The sequence below is a fragment of the Sardina pilchardus genome, chromosome 22 (assembly GCF_963854185.1).
Source record: "Sardina pilchardus chromosome 22, fSarPil1.1, whole genome shotgun sequence".
NCBI lineage: Eukaryota > Metazoa > Chordata > Actinopteri > Clupeiformes > Clupeidae > Sardina > Sardina pilchardus.
In genome coordinates, this window is record NC_085015.1 from 13,181,573 (window position 1) to 13,195,322 (window position 13,750).

Here is a 13,750-nt window from a genome sequence, read left to right on the forward strand (position 1 = left end):
TGGTAAAATCACATTAACATAATAACATTGAGGAACATTTCTTTGTCTATCTATAGAACCATCACAACACATATGTATGTTTATTTATACAACTCCCCTCAAATGTTATGTTACTAATCTATTACTAATGAAATGTCACTAAAGTTGAGCCAAAAACCTCTTCTGCTTAAGTCATTAGTGACTGTTAGGTCATTCTGGGAGGCAATTACATTAAGGCCATTCTGGGAGGTCATTACATTAGGCCTGCAGCTACAGCTGGGGTACAGGGGCCGTTGGCTGCTGGTTTTTCAGGTCGGGCAGGAAAGGAGATCAGGTGAAGGCACTTCTCCAATCCACCGGAATGAGTCTCACTAGCCTATAGTTCTCTCACAGCAAATGTTTTTCCTTGTCTTTCTTTTTTTTTTGGTCCATTCTTTTTTCCTTTCTTTTCTTTTTTTTTGAGGGGGGGGGGGCGTTTTATGCCTTTATTGAGTAACAGTGGAGACTAGTGACAGGAAGTGAATGGAAGAGAGAGAGTGGGGGTGAGATCCGGAAAGGACCACGGGGCAGGAATCGATCCTGGGTCGCCGACGTGTGGTGCAGGTGCCCCAGCCGGTTGCGCCACAGCTGGGACCTCTCTCATTTATTTCCGTCTCGCTTTCCTCTTTATCTCTGTGTCATTCTCCTTCCTCCTCGCCACCTTTTTTTTGTTTTGTTGTTGTTTATTTCTCGAACAATCACGACAATGACCTGCCGTTAATCGTTTTCATTCCTATTTTATTCATTTCATTACTATTCCATTAAGTGTCTACCCACTTTACAGTCTAATACAAAAATAAGAGGATCCAAGTCATAAAACAGAGCACTCTCACCAGCCACCTCCAGTGTATCCAGACAAGTGTAATACATTAGCTATGCTTGTACTTTCATAGGGTTAGAACAGACACCACAGCATATGATTAAAGTACAGTATAACCTAACAATCCGTGCGTAAATGCATATTCTGTATGTTCAACCTCATTCCAGCAATATATATTTTTTTCTTGTAGACACAAAGCATTTAGTTTATAATATTTCTGGCACAGCATATATGTTGACATTCTTCATACATTCAATCTTCTTGGTGCACTCAATTGTATATTAATTTTGACATAAGTCGTAAACAGGACATTTAGGGGCCCAAATTTAGATGGTGGCCAAAGTGCAACGTTCATCAACAAACAGCGTTTTCGTGCATTAACTGTAGCTATCGTGTGGCAGGTGGGCACATTGAGCTGACTCATCAGTATTTGCAGTCTTGGCCATGGTGTCAAATTAGGAAAATTATTTTGTAATTTAACTAAGTCATTGTACTTTGCCCAACATTCAAATGAGAGCCCTTAGAGTCAAACGTAGTTTGCATAATGTTTCAGAATGTGCCAGAAGGTAAAAGAGTCACACACAAAATGGAATGCTTCTGTTTTTGTAGAGGGCACAGCAGGTATACTTGGAGACAATTTGTGGTTTTGCCAACGGCTTCTCATGATACTGTAGAACAACACACACACACACACATATATTTTTATACGTACACATATACATACAAATATGCACACACATGGTCTCTTTCACTCTCTCTCACACACTCTCTCGTGCGCACGCACGAACACACACACACACACACACACACACACACACACACACACTCAAATACACAAAAACCCCACATCATTCTTATGACACAGCCTTTTGTATTTCATATTTACAGGTATACTGAACACGTATACACTGAACAGCTTGGCTCCTCCCCTCTGTGTTTTGCGGAACATTCACACAGAGAACTGAGAGCCAGAATCCCAGGACACCCCACAGATGCCCTCCATTGGCAGAGTAGAACACTACAGTAACGGAATAGAATACAGAGAGGTAGAGGACCACAGCTACAGGGGGCCAACCTTGCCTTGGCAGACTGCCACCCCTCTGATAGGATACTTTAAAACATTACACATTCATTTTTCGGAAAAGTGGAGATGGGGAGGGTCGTTCTAGGTTTGTTTTGAGGCGGGGTGGGCTAACTCCGGACCCAGTGGACTGGCACCCAGTGAGGTTCTCTGTCCAGGCGATCCAGAATGTTCCGCAGTTCCAGGCAGGCACTGGCTGAGTCCTCCTTCACGAGGACCCGGTCAACCAGGTGGCCGTACTGCTGGTCCATCTGTTCAGCCGAGTGCCTCATCTCCTGCAGGTCTTCCTCCTTAAGGTCGAGAGAGAGAGAGAGAGAGAGAGAGAGAGAGAGAGAGAGAGAGAAAGAGAGAGACAGAGAGAGACAGACAGACAGAGAGAGAGTGAGAGATTTGACAGGGAGAGTGAGTGGAAAGCAGCGGGAGAGAAAGACATGATGGAGTTGAGAGGCAATTCAGATATAATGATATAATGCAAAATATGTTTCATGTAAACAATAAAAAATATAGGTATATTTGTGCGTATCTCTTTACTGTTATATTGCATTTTCAAGTCATGTTGTTAAAACCTAATGGTAACACTTTACTTGACGGGTTCATTCATAACACATTCATAACAGCTGTCATGACCTGCACATGAAGCATTCATGACTGATTCTTGAAACATGACTCAACAATCATACCAACACTTTCATGAATGTGGAAGACAAAACGACGAAAACTTGTCAAAATAAAAGTCCAACAATCTAGTAATCCATATACAGGGTATTATGAATCCTCTCCAGCGTTTGTAAACATCTCATGAATATTTTATGAAGTCTTCTTCAAATGTCACTTTACTATACGAGTTTTGTAGTATTCATCACACTGGGAAGTGAACTAGGCTACTGACCATCTGTGGACCTCTGAATGGTTGGACATTCCTGTTTTATATACAGTATTTATATATACAGTCATTGGTGTAGACAATTATGTATTCTTCAGAGATTACTATCATGAGATAAATAAATAGACAAACAAAAAACTAAATTCTCCTGGACACTGGACTTCCCCGTTGACTAAGATGTGACATGATCAGGTTGGCTAAAACAAAAAAGACAGCAATGCTGCTTTGCGATTGTTGGACTTTTATTTTGACAAGTTTTTGAAGTTTTGCCTTCCACATTCATGAAAGGGTTGGTATGAATGTTGAGTCATGTTTCATGAAACAGTCATGAATGCTTCATGTGAAGTTCATGACAGCTGTTATGAATGTGTTATGAATGAACCCGTCAAGTAAAGTGTTACCAACCTAATACATCCAACACGTCCAGAGCAAACAGATAAAACCAGACCACCAGTCTTTGCATCTGGTACTTTTATAATATAAAAAAGACGGCACACGTTGTGCCTTAAATGACCACTAGGTGGACGTCGTGGGCACTCACTGTGATGTGTCCATTGTCGCTCCTGCCCGGTGAGGTGGAGGCACTGCGTCTCATGAGTGTGTCCGAGATACGAGGCCTCACAAAGATCACGTAGGGCTTGAACTCCGCCGTGCGCAAGATCTTCAGAGCCTTTTGGAGGAAATGTGATGGAGATGAGAGGATGTGCGGAAATAATCCCATATGACATACAGCACAGTCACCTCTGTGTCATTGCGTGCCTCATGTACATGTATAGACATTGATTTATTTAGCAGATACTTTTTTAGCTACAGCAAAATGAGGAATAACAATAAAACTATGGTCCAGGAGACCTTAGGTAACAATGCTACTACAATAAATACTACTTGTCTACTTTTTGACAAAATTGAGGTATTGACATTTTTGTGGTTAACTTTTTGTTCTGTGACAAGAAGACGAGGTAAGATGATTCTTGTAGTTGTATGCATTGTATCAGTATAACAAGATCAATATCTCTACTCAGAAACGTAGATGGAACCCTATCATTCCAAGTGGTCGTACTACCAGAGGATAAGACAAATGTAAGTACCAGTCAAATTGTGGTCAAAGGAGGTAGAGGTAGAAGGAAGATGAGGGAAGAAGGGTAGTGTGTGGTAGATGTGTGTTTGGCATGCTGGGTTGTTACTGTAGATGAGTTAGGAGAGCAGCTACTCCCAGAAGAGCTGGGTCTTTGAGAGCTTCTTGAAAAGAAAGAGGGATGCCCTTGTGCTCTTTTCAGTTGATTGAAAACCAGACGCACCGTCGCTTCAGGTATTTATAATGTATTGTGCTCGGAAGACCTCTGGGTCAAAGTATGTAAAAAATTTACACATCAATGGTGGCATGCACACAACCTAAAGTCAACATCAAAAGCCCGTAAACCCAGTTAATAAAGTCCTCATTTGTAAAACCCCTTAAATAGCTCAGTGTTCTCTTCTCACAGAAGAATAAGGTCCTTTGCAAATACACAGACTGAAACAGGGCCCCGGAGGCTTGTGCAAATGCCATTTTGTATGCAGTAGCAGAGGTATAAAGACATGAAGTCAACCTTGCTAATTAACTTCCTGTCTCCCTTTGACCCCTACCGAGCTCACCTCGGGCTGAACGTCCACCAGACACAGCTTGTTCCTGGCCAACACACTACGAATGGACTCCAGACTTGTACCATACTGGTTGTCCTTGTACTCCCCGTATTCAATAAACCTGGGTGTGAAAACCACAGAATTCAAATGCAAATAAACAACCTGGGTGTGAAAACAACGGAATTAAAATATAAATTAACAACAGTATGCCAACGACTAAGTTCATTCATTATGGGGACCTAACATACTTGATAAAAATGTAATAGTTTATTATGAAAATGTTACGACGATAAAATCAATAATAGCACTGGTGAGATAATTTCGCATAATCACAATAATTAATTATCAGCATGCGGTTCACTATCTGATTGAATCAATGCACTAATCCTTCCTTCATCACAGTTCGACGGGGGCAAACTCACTTGTTATTCTGGACGTCGGCCTCGAAGGCCTGCTTGGAGATGAAGTGGTACTCCACTCCCTCCTTCTCATGGCTCTTACGGGCTCGAGTGGTGTCTGAAACACACACACACACACACACACACAAACACACACAGGTCGATGAGCAGGAGAGACACACATTTTTACCTGATAGACTCGTGAGTTGTGAGGCTGGACTTAAAGCCCACAATGTAGGACTTCCCCTTTTTGCCAATGTTCAACATTGACAAAAACATGTGGGTACCAATTTTGGCTAAATGCTTAAAGGCGCTAGCCTCTGAGCAATCAAAACAGAGAGCTAGCTGAGCTCGCTACTCCCTCTGTCCTGTGTTTCAGTGTGATCTCATTTGTGTTTGCTGAAGTGGGCCAGGGACCTGAGACGCTTGTTGATCTGGTGCCAAAAAACACACACTCACGCGGCACTGCTACTCCATAGCGGTGGGGGTTCTCAGCAATCACCCTCTGCTTGAGCTCATTGATCCGAGCCCCCAGAGAGCCTAGAGTACCAGAGAGAGAGAGAGAGAGAGGGAGAGAGAGAGAGAGAGAGAAAGGAAGAGAGAGGTGGAGAGAAAGAGGGAGAGAGAGAGAGGGAGAGAGAGTCGGCAAAAAGTCAAACCCATAAAAGTTTTCAAAAACTTGTAACTCAATACATTTCTCATAAGTCTGTAGCCTAATAAGGTTCTGAGTCACTGAATTACTGGTCAGCTCTGAAGTCATCATCATCATACACTCACACACACACACTCCCATATTTTCTTTCCGAGTCTCTCTCACAGACAAGCACAACTAGAGCACAACGTATGGTGCTGATACAGGGACACACACACACACACGCATGCACAGACACACATGTATACAGTACATGTGCGCGCACACACACACACACACACACACACACACACACACATTTGTGTGCCTAACTCTCACCAATCAGCACCACTAGTCTGGGTCGCTCCGTGGGCCTCTGCTGGTACAGGGTCACCTCCTCGTAGATGAAGAACTCGGGATCGTTGGAGTCCGGAGTCCGAGTCTCTCCCGAGCCCTGGCGATCTTTTCGGCTGAGCCGGAAACTTCTACGGAGTCCAGCTGAGGAGCAGAGAGAGATGTGTGTAGTAGCCTGTAAACAGATGCATGTTGACACACACACACACACACACACACACACAGTCACACTCTCTCTCTCCTCTCCTCTCCTCTCCTCTCCACTCACTCACTCACTCACTCACTCACTCACTCACTCACTCACTCACTCACTCACTCACTCACACACACACACACACACACACACACACACACACACACACACACACACACACACACACACACACACACACACACACACACACACACAACACACACACACACACACACACACACACACACATACTCTCACAAACACTAAAACAAAATGCATTTAAGGACACTTAATCAGTGATCAGTGTTGTGACCTGCATGGAGGACATGTGAGTGAGTATGAAAATGAAACTGTCACCTTTGTATGCGTTGCAAAGTGGAGGCGGACTACAAGCTTTTGAACCCTGCATGTAACATTCAATCATCTGGACACCCATGAATAACCATGTACAGCACAAAAGTGAATCAAGTGTAGAAATGGACTACAGCTGAGAAAGTCACTCTTTCACAGAGCTAGGTACATACATTCAGTTCTACTGGGCTTGACCATCTGTGTTTGAGTTACGGATAGATTAGCACACACACACACTTTTAGGCTACAGTGTCACAGAGTGTACACAGCAGAGCATGTGTGTTTGGATAGGGAGGGAGGAGTACCTGAGTAAAACTCCCAGGAAAAGGCCTGGCCACAGGAGGGCGCCACCGCCTTCCACTTGGGAGAAACTACAGCTAATGTTAGACCATCACAGAGGAAATGCCCACGCACACATGCATTTTACATACACACAACCACACACACGCACATACTGTATACAGACACATACACCTCCACCTCCACCGTAGCTGAAAGCCTGACAGGGCAGTGCACAGAGGAAGCCATGCTGTGTGTGTGTGTGTGTGTGTGTGTGTGTGTGTGTGTGTGTGTGTGTGTGTGTGTGTGTGTGTGAGTGTGTTGATGTATACCAGCTTGAATGTGTGTGTTATTTGAATGGTTATGTATTATTTGTGTGTCTGTGTGTGTCTTTGTTGGTGTGTGTGTGTGTGTGTGTGTGTATGCATCGCATGACACATTGCCCCTGGCCACAAGCACAACTCAGCTCTGAAAGCAAACCAAATAGGCTGTGAATTGCCAATACAGAAAGCTTTGGCCACAATAACACAGCAGACAGACCCTCACACACACACACACACACACACACACACACACACACACACACACACACACACACACACACACACTCACTCCCTCTCTCACACAAACAAATACTGCCACGTTCCAAGTGAGGCAGACAGAAGACAGAGTAGTGCCTAGAGCCACACATACACAATTTCTGTACTGACGTTCCCATGAAGACACGGCAGCATTGTGGGGACCTCTGTTTGGTCCTCACAAAACTAAAAGACCATTCAATAAAAATGTGCCACAGAGCCCAAGGCAACAACATCTTAGCCATGTGGAGTGTGCACAGGACAACAGGAACGAATGGAAGTGCCACAAGACCTCAGAAAGCTCATAGCACAAACACGCGGCCAAGCCTCAGCTAGTTAGTCGTTAGCAAGTACGATGCTGCTGTTAGCATTAGCGCCAGCACGTAGCATTTTTGCTGTTTGTCATTACGAGAGTGCTCTCACCTATGTGTTGGCCACTGCTGCTCGCATCACTGTCGCAGTCCTCTGTAGGGGGGGGCAAGCAAGGAGAAAGGAGGAGAAGAAGAGGGGAGAAAAAAAGGGAACACGTTGAAGAAGAGGAGAGAAAAAAGGGACTAGCCTCAAGGAAATAAAGGTTACAATTCTTTGGTAGGGGAGCGTACCTATGTTCCCCGGGTCCTATGTTGCCTGGTTCCTATGTTCCCCACTTTGTATGGGACCGGGGAACATAGGTCCCTTTTTTCATTTTTATTTTATAAAAGGGTCCTATGTTCCCCACTTTTCCCAAAAAGGGTCCTATGCTCCCTGGTATGTATTGCTACCGGGGAACATAGGACCCTTTTGGGGGGAAATCAGGGAACATAGGACCTGGGGAACATAGGGATGAGCATACCTTTGGTAGCTAGGCATAACTGAAGAGGTCAGGGGGAAAGGGGGAAAGGGCCTGAGGTCATATGTCTGCTAGACGATGTGGAAATTAATGGGACAGCAAAGGAAAGTGAAAGGAGGAGGACGTAGGGCTGAGAAGGCAGGAACCTGTCTGTCTGTGTGGCTGTCTGTCTGTCTCTGTGGCCGTCTGTCTGCTTGTCTGGTCCAGACACAACCTCTGATACATCACAGTAATATGGAACCGGGGTGATTTTGACAACTTTCCAACAAACCACTCAGTTCCCTGTGTAGCTGTTGATGTTGTTACTGTGGAACCCCACCAGGTGTAACACGAGGTGAAATGGTCTCCACAGATAATACCAAAATAACAACAACAACAACAACAACAGCTACATTTTGACTTTTCAATGATTTTCTATGAGTGTCATGTTCACTTCAAGTTAACACAAGTAAACCAAAACCTACCTCTCTCACTATTCTGGTCATCTGAGTGCAGTAAGAGGAGTAAGGAGTAAGATTATGAGTATTGTTATATCCACAAAATAGTAGATCACATTTAAAATATGCATAAAACAATATTACTTCACAAAATTAGATGAGAGGAGAGATACATTATTGACTTTGGGTCCAAATTGCTATATATCCCTATTTTAAAAAACAAAACATTATTAAGGTTTTTAATGCTATGAGTATGGCTAACGTATTTATTTATTGGTATTTCAGGTAACATAAATACAATTGTAGTTGTGTTGCTTTGATTGAGTAAAGATAACTCAAATAACAATAGCCAACTGTTCTACTGAAATTACTTGGAAAACAAAATAAATAAAAAAAAGATTTATGAAAATTCTTTAAATTGAAGGAAGCCTTTTGCAAACAAAATCTTCACTTGTACATTTGTCATAGGTATTTGTAAGGTTGCACAGATTGTGTCATTTCATAACATGGCTTACTGTCTAACCTGGATAGTTACCTCACAGTAAACCTCCTAAAAGAAGAGTCCAATATGGCTTTGTTTTATTAGGAGATACAGTAGATGCCAAGGAAATCTTCTATTAAGAGTTTTACCACCTTAAAGAGAAACTATGCAGGATTGGCGATTTCATCTTAAGTTTCGGTTTCGCTTTTCATTTTCGCTTGTTTTATGCTTGCATATTTCTCTGCAAAGCTTCCCCGACAGCTTTAGCGTGTATTTATACATATATAGGCTATATATAAATATATAAATTGCAAGCGTGGTTCTTCTTGTTCTTTATGCGTCTCAGCCTTCCAGATGTAAACAGGGAACGATCGTCTCCTGAACAAGTTGCAAGGTTGCAATAGCGGATAGGGACACTGGGGGCGGGAGGAAATATTACTGTTTCCGATAAAACTGGTAAGTCAAGCAAAACAACGATTTCTAAGCGATTTTATGACTATGAAAAAGTTGCATAGGGTCTCTTCTTCCCAAGGTTTGCTACTAAACCCATTACTTGGAATACGCTCAAGTCCTGTGATCACGTGACCACCCAAACAAGCATCCCATAAAAAAGAATGTAAACACCGGGGCTCATATAATCTGAAAGTTGAATTATCAGCGCGAGATTGGAAAATAGAGGGACACCGGTTAGAGTAGAATCTAGGTCAGAGTGAGACTGGTCAAATTCCGCTCATGCAACAGACACTTTGAAAAAGCTTTGCTTAAAAAGGCTACAGCCCAGCATCAGGGGATTAATCTGGGAGAATATTCTGGAATTTGTTGCATCTGTCTACTCCCCCCCCCCACCCCCCCACCCCCTCAAAAAAAAAAAAAAAAAACCACACACTCACAGACACTAATACAGGCACAGACATAGACACACTCCAGTAGACACACACACACACACACACACACACACACACACACACCACACACATACACACACAGCACTCCAGTACACCCACACACTCTCTCTCTCACACACACACACACACACACACACACACACACACTAAAAGCTAAACCCTAGTTATTCACTGTGACTCTCTGTGATCAAAAGACTTTGGGATTAAAACAACACCAAATGGCTTCAGTACAACAAAACTATCCATTCTATTTTTTTTTTATCTGACAAAGGTCAGAGAGGGAGTGTGTGTGTGTATGAGAGAGAGCAAAGTATGTGTGTGTGTGTGTGTGTGTGTGTGTGTGTGTGTGTGCGCGCGTGTGTGTTCACATTTGATTATGTTTGTGTGCGCTGTCACTTGTCTGTGATATGCGTGCGTGTGTGTGTGTGTGTGTGTGTGTGTGTGTGTGTGTGTGTGTGTAAGTGAGTGAGTGAGAAAGAGAGAGAGAGGAATAAAGTCATCCCTTATCTGTCAGTATTACAGTTGTCACCTCTCAGCATGTATTATTCATAACAAATGACTGGTGGGTTTGAGGTGTGGCTTGATGGGATATAACACTCACATGGCGGGGCACTGGGAGATTTGGGGCCCTGGTAGGTGCCCATTTTTATTCTGTGCCTCAGGCGCCTGAGGGGAGGAATATAAAAAATGTATTAAAGTGAAATTAGAAATTATTCCATTATTTATGACATTCACATTAAGCCACATTTTAGTGTTCAAACCAGGATGCAAACACCGAAATACAGACTTATCAGCAACAATGCAGAAATATCTACAAGCACTGCAGTGACAGTGCACCTTATTCAATATGCATGCTTTACGGTTACTTTTTATAGATAATCTCATGCCTGCGCAAAGTACCATAAAGATGCTGTTAGGAGATAATTATTCCCTATGGGAGGTAGCTGCGTTTCTTTCTTTTTTTTTTGCCAGCTTGAATCTCCATACTAAGACCATAAGGAATTCAGTGCAACTCTGAACGGAACCAAACATCAAAGCCAAACTTCTTTTCCAGTGCTGGCAGCAATGCATAAAAAAAAGGAACTCTCATACATTGCAATTATCAAATTATTATCAAATTTAAAGCAACAGAATGTATAAATTGGCATTTATACCTCTTGTCGTTCATTTTTAGCCTACCCATTTAGCACTAAGGTGGTACTTAATGTGTCTAAAACTGACTAAGAGGGTCATAATTGTACATGGTGCAGAACATAATATAATGCGATAACAGGTCATAACAGGAGCGCATTAGCGGTGCCAGAGACCTTACACTCTTACAAAATGGTTCTTGGGGTGCTATATATAGAACCATGTAGGCTTTAAAGAACCCTTAGGGGTACCTTTGATTAACCCTTCAATATGGTTTAAAGAACCATTTAGGGGTGCCATATATGAAGCATGCAATAGAACTATTTTTGGTTCTATATGGCACCTTTTTTTTATAAGAGTGCATTCTCCATATGTGATACAGTCTAGGAAAAACCATTCACACACAACATGTGCACACACAGCAATCCTTTATTTTTGCTCCGTTTTAAGCCTCTCTGGTGAACTTTCACCAAGTTAGGATTCTGATACCATCCTAGCAACATTCTGGACACTGTCCCCTAGCAAAATCCTGGATACCATCCTCCCAAAATCTTGGATGTTGCGATCAGAATTATAAGTTGGTGAAACCGCACCATGTGACAGGTTTTCCCAGATTAAAAAATAAAAGCACTATACTCACACAGTATTCATTCTGCCTTTCCTCTCACTTTTGTGGTGAACTAGTTTTGCTTTAAATTTCAAACAGTGGGCCCCAGCTGAGGCACAACTGGCTGGGGCACCTGCACCGTATACCGGCAACCCGGATTCGATTCCCGCCCCGTGATCTTTTCTGGATCCCACCCTGACTCTCTCTCCTACTCACTTCCTGTCATACTCCACTGTCCTATCTCAGTAAAGGCATGAAAAGGCCAAAACATTTACTTAAAAAAATAAAAAAAATAAAACAGTGTAATGTTTCCGCTTACTTCTCCTGGAACTGTCTGGAGGGGATGAGTCCGGCGCGCAGGTTGCTGTCGCCCACGCGCTTGGCCTGCCACCAGGTGGCATCGTCCAGGCTCACCACCTGCAGGATGTCCCCGCGCTGGAAAGGAAGTCCCGCCTCCTGGCAGGGTGTGGCCTTGTCATCGAAAGGTGTGTAGTCAAACAGGGCCCTTAGGTAGACCTGGAGCAAGAAGAAGAACAACAGTTTACATTGTTTTTGCTGCATTGGTAAACATATGTGATTCTTTCACCATTTTATCATTCAGACTATTCAGATTATTGTATTGTTAATGTTATTGTAGAAGCCTGAAAGTTGGCGGTTCAATACCCGGTTTCCACCATTGTGCCCTTGAGCAAGGCACTCAACCCGAAGTTGCTAAATGTAATGCAATGTAATGTTAATCATTATAATGTATAATTTATATATATGAGCATATAAATAAAATATGTACTTCCAGTGACACAAGGGAACTAAAAATCAGAAACAATGATTTTTTCGTGAAGAATGTGTGACGTGTTCACAGAGGGCACACACACACACACACACACACAAACACATACCTTGTAGAGAATATGTGGATGAGGGTGGGTTTAGAACACATTTTTTTATATAAAAACAGTAAACACTAATCAAAACGAATTACCAAACAAGAGACACACCTTGCTTTCACTAAGCTTGTCTTCCTCCTTAATGGCTGGGATGATCTTCAGTGTTATGGAGCCCTGGGACTGGGACTACACATGGAAACAAAAAGTTGTACAATTTCACAAATGCAGATTTAAAATCAAAAATAAAATTATTCTTATTATTCTCAAGAGGTATGTCATAATAGTTTGAATGGGCAAGCTTTAGAGAAAATTAAATGCATGTTTATTAGGTTATTCCAATACAATCCTAATCTAATCCAAGTATATTACATAATTGCCATTCTTGTCCTGTAATGTACAGTAAATACAGTGTAAATTGCTAGTGGTAGAAGGGGGAGGTAGTGTGGCTGGTACATACCAATAGCTGGCTGATCTCATCAGGTCGTTTGTGAATGATGAGGTTTCCATTTACCTCTCTAAGCTCATCGCCCACGTGAACTAGACCTAAATACACACACACACACACACAGAGAGAGTGAGAGAGAGCAAGCGAGAGAGAGAGAGAGAGAGAAAGAGAGAGAGTAATGAGATAAATACAATGCAATAATCTACTGGATGAAAAGGTAAACCTGCTTACATGCTTATCTAAACAGACACACATGCATCTTGTAAGTGCACATAAACTGATCAGAGAATGATTACATACAAAAAATATGTACAGCAGGGAAACATGATTATATAAACAGGCATGTGTACACACACACACACACACACACACACACACACACACAAATCCACACGCACATACATGTACACACACAAACATACACATGCACACACACACACACACACACACACACACATACACACACACACACAACACATTTCCAAACATGGGATGAACACAATTTCCATAGCAACAGTATATCTCAGTTCTGTAATCTGTAATGTGTAAGCATGGGGTCTGGACATAATCTCCAGGATTTTGTTTAATATCTTTGCTACTCCATCATTAAAGCCATTCCAATACTCCGAAATTAAATATTACAGTGACGTACCAATTCATGCAGCAAATCAGAGCTGAGTTTTGTCATCTTTACACTTTACACCAATCTGTGTGTGTGTGTGTGTGTGTGTGTGTGTGTGTGTGTGTGTGTGTGTGTGTGTGTGTGTGTGTGTGTGTGTGTGTGTGTGTGTGTGTGTGTGTGTGTGTGTGTGTGTGCGTGTGTGT

At 42.5% G+C, this 13,750-nt stretch overlaps 1 protein-coding gene across 2 annotated transcripts in view; it reads right to left on the reverse strand.

Moving 5' to 3' along the window:
- Positions 1 to 739: 739 nt before the first annotated feature.
- The window catches only part of LOC134069976 (MAGUK p55 subfamily member 3-like), a 29,760-nt gene continuing 16,749 nt past the window's right edge, over positions 740 to 13,750 (reverse strand). Inside the window, exons 8-20 of one of the 2 annotated variants that reach the window (XM_062526149.1) lie at positions 12,938 to 13,023; positions 12,592 to 12,666; positions 11,916 to 12,112; positions 10,460 to 10,524; positions 8,500 to 8,520; positions 7,630 to 7,671; positions 6,655 to 6,726; positions 5,791 to 5,949; positions 5,280 to 5,360; positions 4,845 to 4,938; positions 4,435 to 4,543; positions 3,344 to 3,472; positions 740 to 2,209 (exon numbers count right to left, since the gene is read on the reverse strand). In XM_062526149.1, the coding sequence (XP_062382133.1) occupies positions 2,030 to 2,209; positions 3,344 to 3,472; positions 4,435 to 4,543; positions 4,845 to 4,938; positions 5,280 to 5,360; positions 5,791 to 5,949; positions 6,655 to 6,726; positions 7,630 to 7,671; positions 8,500 to 8,520; positions 10,460 to 10,524; positions 11,916 to 12,112; positions 12,592 to 12,666; positions 12,938 to 13,023 (1,310 nt within the window). In that variant the 3' untranslated portion in view covers positions 740 to 2,029. The remainder of the gene's footprint in view (positions 2,210 to 3,343; positions 3,473 to 4,434; positions 4,544 to 4,844; positions 4,939 to 5,279; positions 5,361 to 5,790; positions 5,950 to 6,654; positions 6,727 to 7,629; positions 7,672 to 8,499; positions 8,521 to 10,459; positions 10,525 to 11,915; positions 12,113 to 12,591; positions 12,667 to 12,937; positions 13,024 to 13,750) is intronic. The other variant, XM_062526150.1, reaches the window with a different exon arrangement.